General features: G+C 43.9%; 2 protein-coding genes across 10 annotated transcripts in view; one reads left to right on the forward strand and one right to left on the reverse strand.

The window, feature by feature from the left end:
- The window catches only part of LOC105483970 (butyrophilin-like protein 8), an 89563-nt gene extending 86573 nt beyond the window's left edge, over positions 1-2990 (reverse strand). Inside the window, exon 1 of the mRNA XM_071097959.1 lies at positions 2937-2990. The gene's annotated coding sequence lies outside the window, so the exon portion shown is untranslated. The remainder of the gene's footprint in view (positions 1-2936) is intronic.
- Positions 2991-3181: 191 nt separating this feature from the next.
- On the forward strand, positions 3182-23105 carry LOC105483969 (ZFP62 zinc finger protein). Of its 9 annotated transcripts, XM_071097966.1 has the most exons (4): positions 7438-11244; positions 12319-12391; positions 12891-15242; positions 16316-23105. In XM_071097966.1, exons 3-4 carry the CDS (start codon positions 13082-13084, stop codon positions 16333-16335), a joined length of 2181 nt encoding a protein of 726 aa, XP_070954067.1. In that variant the 5' UTR covers positions 7438-11244; positions 12319-12391; positions 12891-13081; the 3' UTR covers positions 16336-23105. The 9 variants fall into 9 exon arrangements, with proteins under 9 accessions (XP_070954066.1, XP_011743356.2, XP_070954065.1 ...); XM_071097965.1 differs by lacking the exons at positions 7438-11244; positions 12319-12391 and adding an exon at positions 3182-3284; XM_071097964.1 differs by lacking the exon at positions 7438-11244 and adding an exon at positions 3267-3284 and having other exon boundaries at positions 12344-12391; positions 12891-23105.
- The last annotated feature ends 1961 nt before the right edge of the window (positions 23106-25066 follow it).

A 25066-nucleotide genomic window follows, 5' to 3' on the forward strand; every position in this document is an offset into this window, starting at 1 on the left:
AGCAACAAAGTGAGACTGCGTCTACAAAAAAAAAAAAAAAAAATTAATCTGGATCTAGTGGTGCACACTTACAGTCCTAGCTACTCAGGAGGCTGAAGCAGGAGGACTGCTTGAGCCCAGGAGATTGAGGTTGCAGTGAGCTATGTGATGACACCACTGCACTCCATCCTGGGTGACAGAGCAAGACCCCATCTCTAAAAAAACAAAAACAAATAAATTTGTGACCAAATCCAGTGGCTAAACACAGAGTGGGAATTAAGCCCTATGGGCATAGCTCAACATTAGTTTGTACTTAAACCACTCCAAAGGGAGGTAGATGAGCCCCCAAAGCAAGAGCAAACCCAAACAACCTCATTGCTGCACCTACTGGCCTCCTAGAGCAGTGCTGTTCAATGGAAATGTAATGTGAGCCAAGTATGTGACTTCTGATCTTCTAGTAGATGCATTTAAAGTAAAAAGGAACAGGTAAAATTCATTGTAACCATGTATTTGATCTACCCCAATATAGTCAAAATATTATTTCAGCATGTAATCAACATTAAAAATTATTAGTAAGATAGTTTACATTCTCTTTTCCTACAAAGTCTTAGAAATGTGGTGTGGATTTTACATTTACAGCACATCTCAATTCACACTACCATAAGCTACATGTGAATAGTGACTGCCCTACTGAACTCAGCTCTGACCTGTAGATATCCCTAAAAGACAGGTGTTAGAAAGGCAAGTGTGTGTCCTGTGTCTGTGTGTATGTGTGTCTGTGTGTGTTATGTAGACACAGGCCAAATGAAAGGTACCTGCAATATAACAAGGCTCAAGGAAGAAAAATCATCATCTAAAATAAAAAGTATCTGACAGGCATGGTGGTTCACGCCTGTAATTCTAACACTTCCGGAGGCCAAGACAGATGGGTCACTTGAGCCCAGCAGTTTGAGGCCAGCCTGGGCAACATAGTGAGGGCCCATCTCTACAAAAAATACAAAAATTAGTGGGGCTGTGGTGGCATGCACCTGTAGTCCCAGCTACTTGGGAGGCTGTGGTGGGAGGATCCCTTGAGCCTGGGAGGTCGAGGCTGCAGTGAGCCATGATCATGCCACACCACTCCAGCCTGGGCAACAAAGTGAGAGCTTGTCTCAAAACAAACAAACAATAAGATAAAATAAAAAGCATCTGACTTAAGATGATTTATGTGGGTTTCCCATAATCCCTTCCGCACACATACCACCTTTCATGGAGCGAAGTGTTCCAACCTGGACGTGAATATTTTTCTGTCTTGGTGCCTAGAGGTAAAAACCCAGGCTTTGACTACCATGAACCTTTAAGGGCAGCTTTAATTCTGGAGGCCTGTGAGGACCACCCAAAGCTCCTTCTAGAGCTGTGCTAGCCAATAAGGCAGCCATAGCCACATGTGGCTATTTAAATTAAATGTAATTAAAAATTCAGATCCTCAGCAGCACTGCCCACATTTCAAGGGCTCAACAGCTGCAAGCGTCTGGCTGTCCTTTGGGGGCACCTCTAGGGGAATCACCTCCCAATCCTCTACTGGCCCTGGTGCTCTCACCTAAAGCTGCAGGCCTGGGCCTGGGGCTCTACTCCTCCTTAGGAGTTGCCGCTGCCTGTTAACTCGCCCAGACTTTCTTTGAGGTGGGTGGGGTTGTGGTGTGAAGCCCAAATGCGGTCAAGGGCTTAGTGCTACAATGAAACGCCCATTCCCTCTACTTAAGTGAACACTGTGTCTCAGCACCCACATGTATGAAAATGAAAAATAGGCGTCCAGCTGATGCCAAACACTGGCTCACCCCAGCAATATGTAAAATTCATTCAAATAATATAAATAATTTGAGCTGTAAAACAAAATCCATCGCATTACAAGTTGTGTTGTGCTTCCAAAGCATTTCACTTTTTGTCTAAGAATTAACAGTAAACATTTTGATATATATATATAATTTTGCTAATAATCCAGAAAATAATTAACCCTAAGAGGGAAAAAAGTGTAATCTAATTTGTTACGGAGATACATGCTAGGGTAAACAATAAACAATAAAAATGCATAAAACTATTTTACACTAGTATCTGACAGGCACGGTGTCAGATACACTAGGATAAAATTATACACTAGGATAAAATTCAATGAGGCACATAGAGTGAAAATATTTTTACAGTAGAATAAAAAGCCGGTGAGGGACATAAAAGTTCAAGGAAAAAAACCCCAAAAGATGTAAAACTTATGAGTGTTAAAAGTGGGTAATACCAAATCTTCAGGGATTTAGATTCCATTGGATACCCCTGAAAGAATAAAGCAACTTTGTTGTTTTTAATATTAACAGCATGCCAAAAATATACCCTTTGCAATTATTTAAACTTAATATGAAAAATATTTAGATGTTGCTGTTTTTAAAAAAGGCTGACTATAGCCAATAACTTGGTTGTATATTTTAAAATAACTAAGAATATAATTTGATTGCTTGTAACACAAAGGATAAATGAAGTGATGGATACTCCATTAACCCTGATACGACTATTACGCATTGCATTCCTGTCTGTATCAAGATATCTCACGTACTCGACAAATAGGGACACCTACTATGTACCCACAAAAATTAATTTAAAAAAAAAAAAAAAAAAAGGTCTTCAAATTCATTTTAGGCCCTGGGTTTGGAAGCCGACACCGGGGGTGGGGTGGGCAGGGGGCGAGGTCGCTGCCAAGCTGGCGCCCCGGCTGGGAGTGCGGCCCGGTCCCAGGGGCCGCTCCCTCTCCGCATCCCCAGTGCCCAGCCGGGGGCGCCTCTGGTGCTGACGACCAGGAACGGCTGGTGCTCTCGGGCCAGCCCCCAACCAGCTGGGAAGGCAGTGGGTCCCCAGCCCAGCGCTGTCCTGCGCCCCTCCCGGGTTCCCCATTTCCCGCCAGGCCCCCCTGCCGGGAACGTCCCCGCACCCACCTGGCAACTAGTCACGTGTTCAGGAACACCTGCGGGTGCGTAGGCAGGTATTTATTACCTGTGCCCCGCCCCCAACCCCCCCAAGGTAAAATGCACGGAAACAGGAAGCCCCGCCCACGGTCTCCTGGCCGCGCCCCCAGCGCGCGCCCTGCAGCTGGCGCTCAATAAATAGCCGAGGCAGGCGCTCCCCTCCCTCCCGCCGGCGCGGGCGGCCGGACCATCGAGTCAGTCCTCCAGCGTCCCAGAGAGGGCGCGGAAGTGCCCCAGGGCCGGCGCGGGTTCTTCCGGCCGTGCGGTCCGCGCTTTTGTCCCGCCGGCGGCCGGGCTCCCGCGGCGCCGCCACAGCCAGTACGTGAGTCCGCGGCCGCCCGCGCTCCCGCCCCCGGCCCTTGCCTGCCACGCCCTTCCCTTTTTGGCCGGGTCTTGGCCGCCCCGCGGGTCTCGGGCGGGATCTGGGAGTAAGCGTGCCCCCTCCCTGCACAGATCTCAGTAGCGCGTTCCTGGGGAGCGGAGCGGAGGGGAGGGAGGACCTCGGGCAGGCAGCGGGGTGCGGGGCGCGCCCCTGGAACGGACTGGGCTCCTGTGGGCCACAGCTGCCACCTCTGAACGGACCAGCGTAGTGCTAGGTCTGCTCAGTGTTCCGAGAAGGGCCAGGGCCCCGCTCCGGTGTTCCGCAACTCTTCATCCCCGTCTTGGATGGGAGGGGGATTCCTAAAAATTAGTGCTTCAAAATACCCACCGTTTCGTGCTCCCTCTGAAGTTAGGTTTGGTACTCGAGGACTTGAGAGTGATGGCGAGGGCAGAGAGACCTCTAGGGGCGATCTGATTCGACCTTCTCCCCCCCCCCCCCCCGACACACACCTTTTTGTTTTGATGCGTGAGTGAGGAGGATAAGCTCCTGCTGCAGGGTGAATGGAGACCCCGGAGGCGCGTCCTGGCCCTCACCTGGGGAAGCGCACCTGCATCCAGACGGGTGCACCGGGGGGGAGGCGACCTGCCGCGGGTTCCTGCCAGCAGAAAAGGAGTTAACTAGGGAGGGAGAGGAAGATCGAGGAGTTTCTTAGACCCGGGGACACAGCCTGCGGGAACCCGGCGGGGGGACGGAAAAGATCACTGGGGAAAGCCAGGGCTGGGTGTGCTGCTCTAAGACCTTTAAAGTAGTTGGCCAGCAGGAGCGTTTCTTTGTGAAAGCCCAAGGCTTAAAAAAAAATATATGAAATATGTAATACTTTCATATGGCTGGGATATTAAAAATATTAAAAGTTACCAGTGAAAGATTTCCTCCATCCCTCTTAGCTATCTTCCTAAGCCCTACCCTCTTAGGTAATTTGTTCCTTTGTATCTTTTCCAAATTTCTTTCTGCAAGTACTGGCGAATATCACTAGTTAGTGCCCGCTTTTATCACACAGGTGATAGAAATCCTTCTAACCCCTTGATTCTTTCACTTTATCTTACCGGTCTCTACATATCAGAACACAGAAGTTTTGTTCTGTTTTGTTTTACGGAGCTGTGGTAAGTATTGGATGGGCCATTTGTTTGGATGTTTTCGGTGTTCTGTCCTTTTTTAGATCTATTCGGGGGCATTTGGGTTATCTCCAATTTTTCGTTGTTTCAAACAATGGTATACTCAATACAGTGTATTACGGTAAGGATTTTTAAAGAAGAAACCTAACAGCCATTAGAAAATTCTTTTTTTACATTAACTCAACCAGATATTGGCAGATTGTTACATATGACAAGTCATTATCAAAATCACTGATGTAGAGTGTTTAAAGAACAAATAAAACTTTAGTCCTTCCCTCCTTCGACTTGTCACTATATTTAGTGTTACACTAGCCTAACAGACTATGTCAGTGACTCCAAGCCAGTCCCTGCTGGCTTTAATTCAGAAAATCAGCCTCCCTTTTAGTATCTCCTTTGCTCACCTGCTCCCTAGAAATCTCTTCTCCACTACTTGGTTTGAGAATGTTCTACTTCAGATTTTTACTTTAAGGAAAAATCACCTTTCATTCTTATTTCTATATTTAAGCAATAGAAGCAACTCACGTTAACCATCTACATTCCTAATATTCATAAGAGAAATGCAACAATAGCTAGAACACAAACCATATTCTCTTCTCATCTGCATATCACTTCTCTATTCCTTAGTCCCATCTTTCCTTTGCACATTTTCCCCCTCCTAGGTACTCTTTCTTCTGGGTTGATAAGCATTTTGTGGTCACTTTCTCTTGTCTTTTTTCCTTTCTTTGGTCATCTCCAAATCAAATACAGTATGCAAGAACTTAAGGTATAGAATCCACGCGTGAACCTTGAGGTGGTAAAATTGTCTTGTGGAATATGGTTGGACTCCAAATTCACAGTAGTTCCAGGCTGGTTGCAATCTGCTAATAGGAAGGAATTTTCAGCCGGAGCAGGCCACAGTTCCTGTCTTACAAGTTGTCTAGGCTCTTTTTTTTTTTTTTTTTTTTTTTTGAGACGGAGTCTCGCTCTGTCACCCAGGCTGGAGTGCAGTGGCCGGATCTCAGCTCACTGCAAGCTCCGCCTCCCGGGTTCACGCCATTCTCCTGCCTCAGCCTCCCGAGTAGCTGGGACTACAGGTGCCCGCCACCTCGCCCGGCTAGTTTTTTGTATTTTTTAGTAGAGACGGGGTTTCACCGTGTTAACCAGGATGGTCTCGATCTCCCGACCTCGTGATCCGCCCGTCTCGGCCTCCCAAAGTGCTGGGATTACAGGCTTGAGCCACCGCGCCCGGCCCTGTCTAGGCTCTTGAAAAGTGGCTCCTGAGTCTTGGAGGCAGAGACAGCAAGAATTTAGGGCAGGTTCTTACTATTTGCATGCACTTTTCTAGGCCTTGGCGATAGAGCATGAACAAGAAAGAAGCACAGAAGTACCCAGAGGTTGTTGGTTATATATAGCTTGGAAGGAGTGGATGGCATTCTATGTCTGACAGTTTTGACTGATGTAACCAGGCTATTAGAGTCAGGCTACGTGTTGAAAACTGGTTAGAAAGGGCTTGCCCATTCTGCCTTTAGAACTTTTAAGAAATTCAAAAGTTTCTGGGTCTTTCTATGGAAGAATTGTGTTTTGGGGGTAATTCCTTACTTGTGTCATAGGGGACACATGACTTAGCCACTACATCAGTCTTGATTGGATTATAGTGACTTATTCCTGGAACTCCAGGACTCAGTCCTGTCTTGCCTTAATCCATTCTCCCACTGCAACTAGTATGAGTCATCTTTCTTTTCTTTTTTTGAGACAGAGTCTCGCTCTGTCACCTAGGCTGGAATGCAATGGCGCTATCTTGGCTCACTGCAACCTCCGCCTCCCAGGTTCAGGCAATTCTTGTGCCTCACCCTCCCAAGTCAAGTAGCTGGAACTACAGGTGTGCACCACCACACTTGGCTAATTTTTGTGTTTTTAGTAGAGACAAGGATTCGCCTCCTTGGCCAGGCTGGTCTTGAATTCCTAGCCTCAAGTGATCTGTCTGCCTCAGCCTCCCAAAGTGCTGAGATTACAGGCGTGAGCCACTGCACCTTGCCTGATCTTTCTTTTTAAAATTTTTTTCTTCTCTTTTTTTTTTTTTTTTTTTGAGACAGACATACAGGCGCCCGCCACCACACCCAGCTAATTTTCTTTGTTTTTTGTTTGTTTGTTTTAGTAGAGACGGGGTTTGACCATGTTGGCCAGGCTGGTCTCAAACTCCTGACCTCAGGTGACCCGCCTGCCTCAGCCTCCGAAAGTGCTGGGATTATAGGGGTGAGCCACTGTGCCCGGCCCAAAGTTTTTTCTTATGAACTTCCATATACCCATCACTTGGATTCAGCAGTTATCAGGATTCTGCTGTTTAACTTTTCCCTTTTTAGTTTTTCTTGATGGAAATATTTTAAAGCAAATTCCAGATACCATGCCATTTCACTCCAGACTTCAGTCTGATTAAAAAAAAAAAAAACTCTGGGTGCAGTGGCTCACACCTGTAATCCCAGCACTTTGGTAGGCTGAGGTGGACGGATTACGAGGTCAGGAGATTGAGACCATCCTGGCTAACGCAGTGAAACCCTGTCTCTATTAAAAATACAAAAAATTAGCCGGGTATGGTGGCAGGCGCCTGTAGACCCAGCTAATCAGGAGGCTGAGGCAGAAGAATGGTGTGAACCCAGGAGGCGGAGCTTGCAGTGAGCCACTGCACTCCAGTCTGGGCGACAGAGCAAGATTCCGCCTCAAAAAAAGAAAATAATAATAAATAATTTTTAAAAAGGGTCTGGGTGTGGTGGCTCATGCCTGCAATCCCAGCACTTTGGGAGGCTGAGGTGGGCACATCACAAAGTCAGGAGATCGAGACCATTCTGGCTAATGCAGTGAAACCCCATCTCTACTAAAAATACAAAAAAGTAGCCAGGCGTGGTGGTGGGCGCCTGTAGTCCCAGCTACTTGGGAGGCTGAGGCAGGAGAATGGTGTGAACCTGGGAGGCAGAGCTTGCAGTGAGCTGAGATCATGCCACTGCACTCCTGCCTGGGCGACAGAGTGAGACTCTGTCATTTTTATCACATGGTTGTTTTCCTACCAGACTCTCCTACTAGTCTGCAGGCGCCTTGATGGCAGGGCCTTGTCATATCCATCTCTTTGGATAGGAATAGCCCAGGGCCCGGAAAACAAACAGGATACAGATAATAAGTTCCTTGCGCAACAATTAGCCTCAGAAAGAACTGATATACTAGAATGCATCTTCAGTATTGTTTATAAGGATAACTTAATTATCCTTATATGTTACGTTCTTTGCATTGTTTTTATGTTTTAGCAGCATGTACTCTAGTGCTGTCTTGTTGCTTTTCTGCCTGTTTTTGATGGATCTTAGTATTGATTAATATAGATTTCATTTCAAGCCATGTATTTTCAGTGAAGATCATGTTTTTATTAATCCATCTTGATTTCACTCAAGAAGAGAATTGGATGAACTACATCAGGTGACGGGACATTGTGCCTCCAACCCAAACAGAGGGGTTTAAGCAGAGCCAGAACAGGGAGGCCCCTGGCCTGCACTTAGGTTAGAGAGGTAAGTGGCAATGTGTCTGTGATTTTAGGCAGACCAGGCCAGTCAGCAGCCAGTCTAACATGGAATCCCAGAGGACAGGAAGAAAACTAATAATCCACTTGTCGAAGAAACAAAGGAGGAAAGATCAGACTGAGAATCAGTGAGTGGAGTGGCAGTGAGGGGTGACAGTTGCACAGGCGGCTGGTGCAGAAGGCTTTAGGTGCCACAGTAAGTAGCCAGGGAGAACTTGGCACTGCCCAGTGACTAGGTGTGCATTTTACAAAAACTCTTGACAGTGGTTGGAGAAAGAATTGGGCAGGGATAAGAGTGAAGGTCGAGAAACGATGGCAGTAGTCCAGAAGAGAATTTAGAAGGCTTAAACTAAGGCCTTAGCGGTAAGAAGCAGGTGGGGGATGGGGTGGGAGCTTCGGAACTACTTAGGCAATAGAATCAGCGGTCCCCGGGGCTGTTTTGGATGTGGCCACGGGAAATAGCCCACTTCTGATTTAGGCAGAGGGTGGGGGGCGAGGTGGATATGAGGATCTGTAATTGAGAGGGATCTTGGGCAGAGATGAGGACCTGAGACGGTGTGTGGGAGTGCTGGGAGCCATGAGGGCTCCCAGGGGAGTATGGGGAGCCGGAAGAGGAAAGGCTCAAGGTGGAAGGAGGGGCCGGAAACATCCAGGGGGCAGCAGCCCCGAGGGCAAGCACCACCCTGAAGAAGCTAATGCAGTGGGGTCTGAGTGGAAGAAATGAGGCATGAGGGGAGTGGGAGTGGGATGTGAAGACCACTTTTCCAGATGTAACAGGCAGTAGGACGGCGAAGCAGTACCTGGAGGGGAAGGTGTAGAAGAGGAAACAAATTTGCTTTCCGACATTTTGAAAACTTTTTGTTTGGTAATAATTTTAAATGCACAGAAAAAATTCAAGAATACGAACAGTAGAAAGATACCCATTACTCAGATTTACCTGCAGTTAACATTTGACTTCATTTTGTCCTCTTGCTGTCTTTCATACATGCTAGTATTTTTCTAAACCATTTGTAGGTAAGTTATGTACATTATGGCCTTTTATCCCTAAATACTTCAGTGTATTTCCCAAGGATTGGGATAGTCTCATACATAACTACAGTACAGTTTTCAAATTGAGTCAATTTGAAGTTGATACTGCTTTTACCTAGTCTACCATCCATATTCCACCTTTGTCAGCTGATATAATTGTTTCTATCACAATTTTCCCTCCACTGCAGATCCAGTCAGGGTCAGGAATTTAATCTAGTGGTCAGATCTCTTTAGCCTTCTTTAATCTGGAACATTTCTACAGCTCTTCGTCTTTTATGAAAATGATGTATTTGAAAAGTATAGTCCCCCCTCTTCTCTCCACCCTCTGTTTTAGTAGAAAACATTTTTCATTTTGAGTTTACCTGCTGATTCAGTTCAGGTAATGCATTCTCATTGGTGATGTGTCCTTCTCCCAACTAAAAGCATGTTATGTCCATCTGCCCCACTGGAGGTGTTAAATTAGAACACCTGGCCAAGGCATTGTCTCTCCACTCTTGCATTTTTCCCCCTTGTAAATAACTTAAGCATTATAAATGTTTAAGGCTGTGCAGATATCCTGCCCCTTTCAGAATTTCCTCTTAGACGTGGAATTCATTGATGATTCTCTCCTGATCCAGTCTTTACTCTGATAGTTGCAGAAAGCTGATTTTTCCAATTCTTGTATTCCTTCTACGTTTATCAACCAGCACTCACATTCTGCTGTAAGCAAGAGGCCTCCATTTCTATCCTGTTTGTACCTGTGTAGACTCATGAAAGCCTATCTTCAGTGGTTTATAGTGTATCACTATACTTAGTTATTATGGTGCCTAAAGTTATTATGGTGCTTGAACATGAACACTGGATGTGCAAGCTGGGTCTTGCAGCATGTCCCTACCCTGTTTTTGAGCCTCTCTTTACTTGCTGGTGTAACATGATGTTCTTCTTGTATGTTTCCTGCTCTCAGCCTGAAATCAGCCATTTCTTTGAGAAGCTGTGGTTCCTTTTAGTAAGTAATGGTAATAGAGACCCAGAATGAGGGTACTAGATGTGCTCATTACCACTGGAGTGTTTTTGTTTTTTGGGCTTTCAGCAAACAGAACTAGGAAATACATGCAGATATATGCATACAGCTATACGGACTTGAATATACATGCGTGCACATATATGTGATTTAGAAATCATAAGTTCACACCAGTACTTCGAATTCATCCCAGGATTCATTTTTGCCTTCCTTTATTCCTTATTTTTATGTCCCTTTCTTTAGGAGAGCCCTGAGCCCAACAAAATCAACACATTTACTCAAGTTCTTAATACATCTTAAGTTGTTTCAGAATTGCTGTTCATACCTCTGCAGAAAACCTGCTAACAGTTGAATTGTTTGTGCCTCTTCCCACTGCCACTGCCCCGCCTCCAGCTTTCCCCAGACTGAATGGACTTAGGTAGTCAAATAGTTTCTAAGTTGCCTGGATTAGTTCTGTGTTTCCTTTTTGTTTGTTCTCTTCCTGCGATTGTGGTATTCATGTGAAATGCAAGTAGGTTGATTTGTTTTCTGTTTTAGCAGTTTTTCCCCTTTCCCACCCTCTTGATGTTTAATTTTATTGTTTGAATATGTAGAATATTATCATGTATTTTGTATAGTAAAAACTATTAAAAAGGCTATATACTCAGTCTCTCTCCCCCATTCCTTCTGCTCCATTTTCCACACTCCTCCCTTGTAGGCAATGAACCTCATTGTTTTCTGGTTTATCATTACTATAAAGAGAAACACATACGTGCTGCTTTTCCTGTTTTCTTTCCTACACAAAACGTAGCATGTATATTACTCTTTTTCACTTTGACCTTTTGACTTTAGGATATACAAATTGCTCCATATCAATTCAGAAATGCTCCTCATCCTTTTTTAATACTCCATTGTGCATATGTGCCAGTTTATTTAACCAGTCTTCTGTGCTTGGAGATTTACGTAGGTTTCCAGATTTTGCAGTGACAAATAATGCTATAATGAATCATCACTCTGTGCACGTACGTGTTTTATATTTTTTGGAGGGTTATCCTCCTTATAAATTCATAAAATAGGATTTCTGGGTAAATGCATATATGGTTTTGTTAGATATTGGTGAATTCCCCTTAAAAGGGCTGTGCCGGTTTGCATTCCCAGCAGTGTATGAGAGTGCCTGTTTCCTCCACAGCCTTGTCAACAGTGTATTGTCAAGCTTTGAACATTTGCTAATATGACAGGTGAGAAGTGGTGTTTTACAGTAGTTCTTACTTGCCTTTCTCTTATTATGAATCAAGTTGAATGTTTAAGGATCACTTAAAAGAATTGTCTGTTTATCTTTTTGCCTGTTTACCTGCATGATTTTTAGTTTATTTTTCTTCAATTTTTGAAAACATATCAGTCTTTTGTTGCGTATGAGTCATTGTTAGAAAACTTTCTCTATACTCAAGTCGTGGAGGCATTTACCCATGTTTTCTAGCATTTGTACAGCTCTTTTATATTTAGAGCTCTATTCCATATGGAGTTTATTTGTGTGTGTGTGGTGTGAAGAATGGGATCTAATTATATCTTTTTCTTTTCCTTTTTTTTTTTTTTTTTGAGATGGAGCCTCCCTCTGTCACCAGGCTGGAGTGCAGTGGAACGATCTCGGCTCACTGCAACCTCTGCCTCCCAGGTTCAAGTGATTCTCCTGGCTCAGCCTCCCGAGTAGCTGGGATTACAGGTGCACGCCACCACGCCCAGCTAATTTTTGTATTTTTACTAGAGACAGGGCTTCACCATGTTGGCCAGGGTGGTCTCAATTGCTTCACCTCGTGATCCACCCACCTCAGCTTCCCAGAGTGGTGGGATTACAGGTGTGAGCTGCAGCGCCCGGCCCTGATTTTGGTGGGATCACAGGTGTGAGCCACCGCGCCCGGCCCTGATTTTGGTGGGATCACAGGTGTGAGCCACCGCGCCCGGCCCTGATTTTGGTGGGATCACAGGTGTGAGCCACCGTGCCCGGCCCTGATTTTGGTGGGATCACAGGTGTGAGCCACCGTGCCCGGCCCTGATTTTGGTGGGATCACAGGTGTGAGCCACCACACCCGGCCCTGATTTTATCTTTTTCCATATGGCTTCATAGTTGCTACAACACTATTAAAAGGACCATCTTTTCTCCGGTAATTGCAGATATCATCTTTATTATTAATTTCTGTGTCTACCTGGGACAGTGTCTGGACTTCCTGTTCTATTCCCTCTGCCTGTCTATGTACCAGGACCACACTATTTTAATTATAGAGGTTTAATGATATATTTTAATATGTAATATGCAGGTTGCCTTCTTTCTCATCTCTGCAGTAACTGTCTTCATGGTTTCATAGCCTTCTCCCTGATACCCCTCCCCAGGTACTGATTTTTTCTCTTTAGTGTTGTCTGTCCTCTGCTGATTTTGTCTCACTTTTCACAATTTAAAAAAAAGTTTCACCTAACTTTTGTCTTATTTAGGAATTTTTCTGCTTCTATTCCTCAGAGATTTCTTCTGCCCTCTTGTTTGTTTTTCCATGACTGGATGACATTGTTTAAAAACTGATTGATGTTGCCCATGGTTCTGTGAATCATTTCACCTTGCCCAATGCTAAGCTGTTATGCAAGAATAGAAAAGCTCATTGTTCCATTGAAAATCCAGGGCTCTAGCATTTTAACATTAGTTCCACAGGGGCAGAACTTTTGTCATATTCATTGTTGTATCCCTAGTACTTAAAAAACAGTACATGGTACTTATCACACAGTGTGTTGTCAGTAAGTGTTTGTCAGTTGAGCGAGCAAACTTTGTTGTTTGTTGTTATTCCAGTTTGTTCGTTTTTAAAGAGAGTGAACAGGTGTCCTTTTCATTTTCTCGGTTTAGTGTCACATTTGAAGACGAGCACTGAGGATGAGGAACCAGCTGAAGAATATGCAAATGCTGGAAATACAGAATCTAAGTGGCCGAAAGGGGAAGGTCTTCACAGGGATCCTGTGCCTGAGTCTAAGGTTGGTGACACGTGTGTTTGGGATAGCAAGGTAGAGAGTCAGCAGGAAAAACCTGTGGAAAACAGGATGAAGGAAGACAAAAGCTGCATCAGGGAAGCAATCAGCACAGCCAAGAGTACAGCAAATACAAAGACAGAACGGGAAGGTGAGGCATCTGAGAAGAGCTTGCGTCTGAGCCCACAGCATATCACACACCAGACTATGCCTGTAGGACAGAGAGGCAGTGAGCAAGGCAAATGTGTGGAGAACATTAATGGAACCTCCCACCCTAGTCTACAGCAGAAAACCAATGCTGTTAAGAAATTACATAAATGTGATGAATGTGGGAAATCCTTCAAATATAATTCCCGCCTTGTTCAACATAAAATTATGCACACTGGGGAGAAGCGCTATGAATGTGACGACTGTGGAGGGACCTTCCGAAGCAGCTCCAGCCTTCGGGTCCACAAGCGGATCCACACTGGGGAGAAGCCGTACGCGTGTGAGGAATGTGGGAAAGCCTACATGTCCTACTCCAGCCTCATAAACCACAAAAGCACCCATTCTGGGGAGAAGAACTGCAAATGCGATGAATGTGGAAAATCCTTCAATTATAGCTCTGTTCTGGACCAGCATAAAAGGATCCACACTGGGGAGAAGCCCTATGAGTGCGGTGAGTGTGGAAAGGCCTTCAGGAACAGCTCTGGGCTCCGAGTCCACAAAAGGATCCACACGGGGGAGAAGCCCTATGAATGCGACATCTGTGGGAAAACCTTCAGTAACAGCTCTGGCCTTAGGGTCCACAAAAGGATCCACACGGGCGAGAAACCTTATGAATGTGATGAGTGTGGGAAGGCCTTCATTACTTGTAGAACACTTCTCAACCATAAAAGCATCCACTTTGGAGATAAACCCTATAAATGTGATGAGTGTGAGAAATCTTTTAATTATAGCTCTCTTCTCATTCAGCATAAAGTCATCCACACTGGAGAGAAACCTTATGAATGTGACGAATGTGGGAAGGCTTTCAGGAACAGCTCAGGCCTCATAGTGCATAAAAGGATCCACACGGGAGAGAAACCTTACAAGTGTGATGTCTGTGGCAAAGCATTCAGCTATAGCTCAGGCCTCGCAGTCCATAAAAGCATTCACCCTGGAAAGAAAGCCCATGAGTGTAAGGAGTGTGGGAAGTCCTTCAGTTATAACTCACTTCTTCTTCAGCACAGAACTATTCACACCGGAGAGAGACCTTATGTATGTGATGTGTGTGGGAAAACGTTCAGAAACAATGCAGGCCTCAAAGTCCACAGGAGGCTGCATACTGGGGAGAAACCCTATAAGTGTGATGTGTGTGGGAAAGCCTATATCTCACGCTCTAGCCTTAAAAATCACAAAGGAATCCACCTTGGGGAGAAGCCCTATAAATGTAGCTATTGTGAGAAATCCTTCAACTACAGCTCTGCCCTTGAGCAGCATAAAAGGATTCATACCAGGGAAAAACCCTTTGGGTGTGATGAGTGTGGAAAAGCTTTCAGAAATAATTCCGGCCTTAAAGTACATAAACGAATCCACACTGGGGAACGACCTTACAAATGTGAAGAATGTGGGAAAGCGTATATCTCCCTCTCGAGCCTTATAAATCATAAAAGCATCCACCCCGGGGAGAAGCCCTTTAAGTGTGATGAGTGTGAGAAGGCCTTCATCACATACCGAACCCTTATAAACCACAAAAAAGTTCATCTTGGGGAGAAGCCCTACAAATGTGATGTGTGTGAGAAATCTTTTAATTACACATCACTCCTTTCTCAGCACAAAAGGGTCCACACTAGAGAGAAACCCTATGAATGTGACAGGTGCGAGAAGGTCTTCAGAAACAACTCAAGCCTTAAAGTTCATAAGAGAATCCATACTGGGGAGAAGCCCTATGAATGTGACGTGTGTGGAAAAGCCTACATCTCACACTCAAGCCTTATTAACCATAAAAGTACCCACCCCGGCAAGACACCGCATCCATGCGATGAGTGTGGAAAAGCTTTTTTCTCAAGCAGAACTCTTATAAGCCATAAAAGAGTCCATCTTGGAGAGAAACCCTTCAAGTGTGTCGAGTGTGGGAAATCTTTCAGTTACAGCTCTCTCCTTTCTCAGCACAAGAGGGTCCACACAGGGGAGAAACCCTATGTGTGTGATAGGTGTGGGAAGGCCTTCAGGAACAGCTCAGGCCTCACAGTGCATAAAAGGATCCACACAGGTGAGAAACCCTATGAATGTGATGAGTGTGGGAAGGCATACATCTCACACTCAAGTCTTATCAACCATAAAAGTGTCCACCAGGGGAAGCAGCCCTATAATTGTGAGTGTGGGAAATCCTTCAATTATAGATCAGTCCTTGACCAGCACAAAAGGATCCACACTGGAAGGAAGCCATACCGATGTAATGAGTGTGGTAAGGCTTTCAATATCCGATCAAATCTCACCAAGCATAAAAGAACCCATACTGGAGAGGAGTCTTTAAGTGTGATATATGTGGGAAGTTATAGTGGCACATCCCAGAAGAGAACCTATGAGGGAGGGAGTGCCCTGGATGGGAGCAGGATGAGGCTGCCTCTGTAGCAGGCAGAGCTCACCAAGTCTCTGAACTCAAATGGAAGAAATACCTTATGAATGTGAGAATGTATGGGGTCATGGCTTGTAATTTACACAGTGTAAATGAAACCATCCTAGAGGATTGGGAGGAATCCTTTCTATGTGATTTTCAATCATAGCGAGCAAGAAAGGCTCCAGTTTATCAAAGTAGTTCAGCGCTTATGGCATATAAAATAGTCCATACTTGAGATAAAAACCTACCCAAGTGATGGAATGTGAAGCAATGTCTTCAAAATTAGTAGACATTTCTGGACATAAAACACAGATGAGGAAGGGACTTTAATTAGAAGTTACATAATCACCATCAGAATGTTCATGTTTGGTAAATTCTGTTACTAGAAATGTAGGAAATTCAGGTATAGCTTTGAATCCCAATTACACATTGGTCAGTGGGAAAACTGAGAAAGGCCTCCAACAGGCAAATTCAGGGAGAGGTAGGTTTCAGGGAATATAAATTTACTTAATATTAGTGGTCTTTAAGTATAAACTTGATGTAATTGGTTTGGGAGGGGCAGTGATAATGACTTCTGAAACAAAATTTGGATTTCCTTTTAGGAAAAGTAGAAAGCATAGACTTACAAGTCTAACAGGAGATAGGAGAGAGTCACTCATAAAAAATGCAAATTGATGAACGTACTATTGTGAAACATTAGTTGAATGGATGAAACTTTTTTAAAGTTTCAGATGAATTCCCATAATGATGAATTTGTGATGAGGGATAACCTGGAAGTGGTATTCACACATTATGCTACAATAAAAGGTTCTACCGTGGAGAGGATTTTGACACATTCAGTAACTAATGGAACACACCGTCAACATGAATTTGCACCTTACATGACAGAATTGATTCAGGGATTCCTATGAATAGAAATGCTGAGAAGGAACGCATCTTAGTGCAGAAGCTAAAAAGCTAAGTACCAGTCATCTAGAGAGAAGGAAATTAATGTTTCTTAATCCTGTTAAATGTTTGATTGTTTGGAATATGTTATTGTAAAGATGTCATGCAGTATATGTGTATATTGTCTGTTGTAAAATGTTAACGAATACTTTGTTCAGGGCTCACTTTCTCTTTGTCATGAAAGCCAGCTCCTTGTGGCGAGGTAAAGTGGAATTCCAATAAAGAAATTCCTTAAATCAAAACGGGCTGTGAGTTTAGATGCAGGATACCCAAGAGCCATTTATGTGTCAGATCTTTGTGTGGGGTAAGTTATATACCAGATCCAAACCAGAGAGGGCAGTGGACTCATCCCACAGGGCTAGCAGCTCGGCTGGTTTCACCAGAAGTTAGAAGGTGCCTCCCTAAGAGGAGCACAGGATAGATTTTGAGGAGACCACAGTGGAGCCATGTGATCCTCATACTGGGCTAGATCCTAACCCATGGGAGCAGGTAAGTTGTGTGAGTGGTCAGTCACCACACACAGCTCTGACAGGACTGTGTAGAATTGAACATAAAATACTGCTGTGTATGAAGCTGTTAACTAGGTAACTCAAGGGTAAAAACAGACTCTTCTGAGAATTGAGTAACCTGTCTGAGAATACTGTGAGTGGGCCAATCAGTAAAGGCTGAATTCTAAGTCTGGTCTCTGGTTTCAAAACCCACTGTCTTTACAAGAGAACAATCTCAGCCATGTAGTTTCCCATCTCCCTCTAGGACTCCTACCTCTCTAGCCAGATAATTTCCATGCTCTTTTCTAGGAGTATAATTCTTTCACTTTGTATCCAAACCTCTACCAGTAAGTTTTGATGGCTGCAGTGGGGAAGGGTGTAGTTGAGGGAGGAAAGGGAGATGGAGCATTTCTGCCATTGCTCCACTTTGGACTGTTCTGGTCATACTTGCTCTCTATCCTTCTTTGCACATGACACTGGGAAGCCTGACCCTATACACAGACTTGGACTGGTTTATTCAGTGAATACTTGAGGATTTACTAGGCACCGTCCCTGTCCCACGTACTGGGTGGGAGAGGATGGCAGCAGGAGTAGATGCTGGCAGGTAAGGATGAATAAAAGGAGAAAGGCTGTGAGCGGAACCACCCTAATGGATGTCTGAATTAAGACTGCACGTGATCAGAGGATGGTGACTAGGACCAACCAAGAGGGAGGAAGTGGTGACATCTAGGCAGGACGTTGAATTGGGTTTTCTGAGAGAGGAGTAGGAACTGGGATGACCTGAGTAAAGGCAGCTATGGAAGTGCCCAGGCATCCTCCTGCAGGGCTGGTCTCTGTCAGGGCTGGTGTCTGGGCAAGAAGGAGGGTGCCGTGGAGTACTTGTTCCCAGTAGTCATGGGGACATGAATTGGGCTTCCTTTTGCTGAAGATGAGACCAGCGCTGGCTATTTTTAACCTCAGGTTTCCATGTGCTCCTCACACAGGAGAGCTCCCGTACTTGAGCTCCAGCTGAACCTAAGGCACTGTCTACTTTTGGGGAAGATGCAGGCTAAATAACAAAGGAGAGGATGGCCACAGCTCAGGTGGGGATTCTGAGTGCCTCAGCCCCCCAAGCACCAGACAAGCTCCTACTGCGGCCCCCATCTACTCACATGCTCCGGAAATGGGCCCAGGTCCTCAAGTGTACCTACAGCCAGATACAAGCCATGCAGGCTGCTCCCAGACATGAGGGGTCTGCGTTGTAGCACAGACCTAATGAACTGGTGCAGCTGTGCCTGCTCAGATCAGGGACGGAACGTGGTTTAGGGACCATCCCCAATTCCTTCCAGAGAATGATATGCAAGTGGGAAAAATAAAGGGGGAGGGAAAAGTGGGGAGGAGAAAGAGAAAGGAAAAGCCTGAAAAGAAACAGTGAGTATGGAATAGCCTTCCATAGGAGTGCACATCTTTCTTAGCAAATTTGTCTGAAGGTGAAAGCCTGGAAAATAATTTCATGTTTCATGTATGGAGACACTGGGTATGAAACGGTGCTGAACACCAGTCCTGCAATGCAGGGGAATTTTCCTTCATGGGATTCAAAAACAAGAGGATCACCACTAGGACAACACCTGAAGATGTGTTAGCTGAAGACAGTCATTGGGGACCTGACGTCTGTCTGCATCAAGACCTTGAGGAATTTGCCACAGCTGTACCCAGGGAGTCCCTGGGCTGGGAAGACCCTTCATTCCTCTTCTCCAGCTTCAGCTAAGGGCCTTGACCTAGAGAGATGGAGAAGGAAGCAGAATATAGTACTTCAATTTTCTTCCTACTGAGGAGCCGTTCTCATTTAGACCTGGCAGTTTTTCTGAGGCTATGGATAGTGTCATTGTGCTAAGGAAACTGCAGGAAACTTGTGTAGAGGCAGTGAAGTATAGTGACTGAGGACATGGTCTCTCTACCAGTAAACCTGAGTTCAAATAAGGACTCTCACTTTTTTCCAGATGAATTTAGGCAAGAAACTAAACTAGAATGTCCTCACCTGTCTTTTTTTTTTTTTTTTTTTTTTAAAAAAAAAAAGACAGTCTTGCTCTGTCGCCCAGGCTGGAGTGCAGCAGCATGATCTCAGTTCACTACAACCTCCACCTCCTGAGCTCAAGCAATTCTCATGCCTCAGCCTCCAGAGTAGCTGGGATTATAGGCATGCACCACCATGCCAGGCTAACTTTGGTATTTTTGGTAGAGACAGGGTTTCATCATTGTTGGCTGGGCTGGTCTCGAACTCCTGCCCTCAAGTAATCTGTCCAGCCTCAGACTCCCAAGGTGCTGAGATTACAGGCCTGAGCAGCCACAGGCTACCATGCCAGGCCCTCACCTGTCTTTTGTAAAGATGATAATAGTAGCAACCTCATAGATTGTAATGAGGGTTGGAAGCATTAGTAGTGTTCAGGTCCTTAGAAGGCTGCCTAGAATGAGAAGTATTTGCATAAGAATGTATGGAGTAAGTCTGATGAGTAAGTGTAGTGGCCCTGTCCAGGGACTCAGCATCTAGATGCTTGGGTAATGGAGGACAACTCTTACCTGGAAGTCAAGGAAATCCCTCAAGGACCACCCCCTACTCAGACACAACTTCAGAAGAAACATGAGAAAAGTGATGTTTTGGATGTTCCTGAGAGGTATCTTGCTTCTAAGTAAGCAATCCATTGTCTCTAAACATGTTTTGTCTTTGTCGGGCTGCAAAAGGGCTCAGCAGAGGAGCCTCCGACTGAGGCCAGTAACCACACGTGTTGGGGGTCGAGGGCTGCCTCATGCTTGCTTCTCTGGCCTGGGCAGCTTGCTCACTCACATGGTATATTTTGTTTCCCCTGTGTTTTCCCAGCAATACTCAGATGTGCTGGAGATTACTGTAGGAAGGGTTGGTGAGAGCCAGACTTCCACTCTCTTAACCATGGCTATTTCTGGTTAGTGTCGCTTAAGATCTCAGAGGATAAGTAGTGGTCCTGAGGTGGGCAGGGCAAAGCCCCAGAGAGGAGCAGGCGAAGTTCCTCTGGTCTTGGGTGCAAACCATAGGGCCATATTCCATTCAATGCAATAATATGAATTTATTTCCTGTTCTATCATTTTCTCATCTGTAAAATGAGGGAAAGGTCCTGTTTACAAGATTATTTTAAGGCTTAATAAAAATGCTCTGTATTTTATACAAATTTTGTACAAATGTTAAATTGACTATCTTTTTAAAAGTTGAAAGAGATAAGAATGAGGGCAAACGTTGATGAAACAGCAAACAACACAATAAAGAAGACCAACAAAGTCAAGGTTGGGACTTTGAAAAGACTGAAAATTGGTAAACCTCTGATGTGATTGAAAAAGAAAAGCACAAAAAAAGTCAGGAATGAAAATTGGAAAATCACAACAGATTCCATGGGTTATTTAGAAGAGTATTTTTTAACTTCCAAACATGGGAATTTCCTAGTTATATTTTTGTTATTGTGGTTACAAAACATGCTCCATCTGACTGCTCTCCTTTGAAATGTGTTGAGATTTGCTTTATGGCCCATCACATGTTTAACCTTAGTGAAGGTTTGTGGGCACTTGAAAAAAGTGCATGTTCTGCAGATGCTGCATGCAGTCGTCTACATAAAGCCATTACATTGTTTGTAATACGTTGTTCAGATCTTCTGTGCTCTTAATTAAGAAGTTTTATTTGCTTGTTCTATTAATGAGACAATTGTTGAGTTATCCCTACTTAGATATCGTTCTGTGAATTTTGCTTTATATATTTGAGGCCACACAAATATAAAATTGTTACATGAATTGAAATTTTATGAAGTAAACCTTGTATCTCTAGTAATGCCTTTTACTAAAAGTCTCCTTTTTTTCTGGTATTAATAACATCAGCTTCCTTTTTGGTTACTGTTATGTGGCATTTCTCTTTTCTTCCTTTTACTTTCAACCTTTCTGTATTTTTATGTTTTAGATGTACCTCTTGGAAATAGCATATAGTTGTTGTTTTAATCCAGTCTGATAACTTATTTTAACAGGATCATTTAGCACTTTAATATATAGTTACTGAAGGATTTGGGTTTAAATCTTATTCACTGCTTTCCATTTACTCCACATGACCTAAATTGTGTTATCTCTTCTATTGCCTTCATTTGGATTAGATTAGAATGATTCTATTCATACTCTATATTTCCATCTTTTGGTTTGGAAGTTACGTACTTTTTCTCTTAGTGGCCTAGGAATTAAAAGGTGGATTCTTATCAAAACCCAATGTTAATTGATACTTTTATCTTCATCCTAGACAATGCAAGGTTCTTAGAATACTTCAACTTAATTTACCTTCCATCCTATATGCTGTTGTTTTGGTTAATTTTAATTATAGATAAATAGATAGATATTAAAATGTTATGATTGTTTTCTATACCAAATGTTTATTTTAGATTTATCTACATTTTTACTATTTTAATTACTTTCATTTTCTTTCTTTTTTTTTTTTCTTTGGATAGAGAGTCTTGCTTTGTCACTCAGGCTAGAGTGCAGTGGCAAAATCTCGGACATTGCTCACTGCAGTGTTCACCTCCCAGATTCAAGCAATTCTCCTGCCTCAACCTCCCCAGTAGTTGGCACTGTAGGCACACACCACCACACCCGGCGAATTGTTATATTTTTAGTAGAGACGGGATTTCACTGTGTTGGCCAGGCTGGTCTCGAACTCCTTACCTCAGGTGATCCACCCGCCTTGGCCTCCCAAAGTGCTGGAATTACAGGCATGAGCCACCTTGCCCAACTTTTTCATTTCCTTTCATTCTTCTCCACCTCTGCAATTTTTTATTTGGGGACATTTTCCTTCTCTCTAAAAAAACTTTGTTTAGAACACTGTCCTGGTAGAGGTAAAACTTCATAATTTTTATTTGCCTAAAAATAGCTTCATTCTTAAAAGAGATTTTTTGTAGGAATGGAATTCTAGGTTAGACCTCATGTTCTTTTGTTGCATTGGATGCTTAAGCCACTAAACTGTGATTTCCACTCTGGCTGTTCATTTGCCAGTTTAATGTATTCTTTTTAAAATAGCTTCTTTTAAGATTTTTTTAATCTTCAGTTTATTCCAGTTTCACTGTGTTTTATTTTGGTGTGGATTTTTTAAAAGTAATCTTTTTTTTTTTTTTGTATTCTCTGGGCTTTTAAATGTGTGTATTTGTCTTTCATGAGTTTTGATAAATTCTCAGCCATTGTGTCCTCAGATATTAGCTCTGTACCATTCTTTTTTTCATTTTTTTCTAGGACTCCAAATAAAGCCTTCTCACTGTGTCTCCTGTGCCTCTTTTTCATCCTTTTGTCCCCTACTCCTTTACCCAGGCTTCATTCTGGATCTAATTTACCTTCCAGTTCACTAAGTTTCTCTTTAGCTATGTAATCTGGCTTGACTATACCCACTGAGTGCTCAATTTAAGTTTTTCTGTTTCTCAGTTATAGACTTTTCATTTGCTTCCTTTTTTCTGGAGATGGAGTATTGCCATGTCACCCAGGTTGGAGTACAGTGGTGAAATCTTGGCTCACAGCAACCTCTGCCTCCTGGGTTAAAGCAATGATCATGCCTCCCATGTAGCTGGGATTACAGGTGTGCACCACCACGCCTGGCTAATTTTTGTATTTTTAGTAGAGAGGGGTTGTGCCATGTTGGCCAGGCTGGTCTCAAGCACCTGACCTCAAGTCATCTGCTCACCCCAGCTTCCCAAAGCTCTAGATTACAGGCATAAGCCATGGCACTGAACCTTCTTCCTTTTTCATAGTATGCCAGATTCTCAAATGTAACTTTATTTTCCTTGAACATAGTAACATTATTAGTTTAAAAGCTGTGTCTGATAGCATCTGTGGCAGTGCTTTCTCTGATGTTGACCCTGAGTGTGTCACCTATTCTCTGCATTAGATTTCTTCCATCTGAATACTTGAGTGGTTTCTGATTTTCAGGTTAGAATCTGACTGATACACTGCTGTCTGCATGCTCTTAACCTGGGCCTTAGAATTTTCTACAGAATCCTTTCACAGCCCACAGCCCCTCTTTGTATTTTGTTAACTTTCAATAAAAGGGAACTTGGTTCAAGAACTATAGAAGTTGTTGTCTAAACCCAAGATTCTAAAGTGAATCCAAACTGGGAAAGAAGAAAATCCTCCCCTCAAGTTCCTGGCCTTAGTAAAGAGAGAGAGAGAGAGTGTGTGTGTGTGTGTGTGTGTGTGTGTGTGTGTGTGTGTGTGTGTGTGTGTGTGTGTGTGTAGAGTGTGTGTGTGTGTGTGTGTGTGTGTGTGTGTGTGAAGAGTGTGTGTGTGTGTGTGTGTGTGTGTGTGTCACACTGCCATGCTTTCCATTTTATTTCAGTTGGTCTCATCTGGCAAGTTCATTTCCTTCCACAAAACAATATCTAGGATACAAGACAAGAGGTTAGCTATTTGCTAATAGTTAACACATTTTGGGGTCATTTCAATTCAGTATTTTTTATTTTTCATTCAGAAGTCATTTGAATAACTAAGAAGTTATTTATTAGACCCTGTCCTCAGAATATGCCATTGAAACAAAAACCAAAAAACCCTCAGTGAGCACAAATCATGGAGTTCCAGGTTCCAGCTTCTTTTTCAGGATGCTTTTTTCCTCTAAAAGCAAAGATTGACTCGAGCATGTAACAACAGAAATACTGTGATAGCAATACTATACTAACATTTTTATTATTCCTGTGATCTTCACACCTTCCTCCCCCACCCCAACACACACACACAAATTGTTTTAGCTACTTTTTTTTTTTTTGAAGCAGATTCTTGCTCTGTCGCCCAGGCTGGAGTGCAGTGGCGCGATCTTGGCTCACTGCAACCTCCGCCTCCTGGGTTCAAGCGATTCTCCTGCCTCAGCCTCCTGAGTAGCTGGGATTACAGGAGCCCGCCACCACGCCTGGCTAATTTTTGTATTTTTAGTAGAGATGGGTTTCACCGTGTTGGCCAGGCTGTTATAGAACTCCTGACCTTATGATCCACCCACCTGGGCCTCCCAAAGTGCTGAGATTACAGGCATGAGCCACCGTGCCCGGCCGTTTTAGCTACTTCTATGGGAAGAGTTACATTTCCCAATTCCATTCTCATATCTACCCACACCTAGAATCCTGCAAGTTATCTAGTTTATCTTGTCTGGAAACCGGCTGATTGACATCCAGTGGGGCTTTGAGGGGCATCTTCAAAGCCTTCCCAATCCCCAGCTCCTCAACTCCCTCTGAAGCTGACTGCCCCTTTTCATAGCCAGTGCATTTAGGAGAAGCCAGGGATCTGCCCCTGAACACACTAGGCGTTGGCTAAGACCACTGTCCACTGTGTCTAAACAGTCAGGCACACGGGACAGTGGACAAACACCATGGCTAGAACATCTTCACAGAACATGCCCTTGATGACCCAGTGACCTTGTGGCACTTACTGTGGAGGCCTCCACCTGGGGACCCTCGGCTCACCTCTCTTGCCTTCCTGACATTCTTTAGGCAGTCCCACAGCTGTAGTATTTTAGGTGGGCTGGGGCTGGTGCAAAGGGACCACAAGCATATACCCATTGTAAGGTTAGTTCTTCATTAATTAACCAGGGATTCAAAATCTTATCAGAAGGAAAATGGTGAATGGGGCAGAGAAAAAACAAATTCACTGTGAAGCTGTCCTTGGTGCTGGGAGTTCTTAAGGGGGGTAGGAGCCAACCAGGTCTGGAACATTTATTTCTTGTCAGTACACAACCATTTTACTTTTTATTTATTGTAACTTTTATTTTAGGTTCAGGAGTACATGTGCAGGTTTGTTACATAGGTAAACTGTGCATCACAGGGGTTTGGTGTTGACTGTTTCATCACCCAGGTAATAAGCACAGTACCCAATAGGTATTTTTTCTGATTCTCTTCCTTCTCCTGCCCTCCACCCTCAAGCAGGCCCCCGTGTCTGTTGTTCCCCTCTTTGTGTCCATGTGTTCTCATTGTTTAGCTCCCACTTGTAAGTGAGAACATGCAGTATTTGGTTTTCTGTTGCTGCATTAGTTCTGTTAGGATAATG

Source organism: Macaca nemestrina, chromosome 6 (assembly GCF_043159975.1).
Source record: "Macaca nemestrina isolate mMacNem1 chromosome 6, mMacNem.hap1, whole genome shotgun sequence".
NCBI classification, from domain to species: Eukaryota; Metazoa; Chordata; class Mammalia; order Primates; family Cercopithecidae; genus Macaca; species Macaca nemestrina.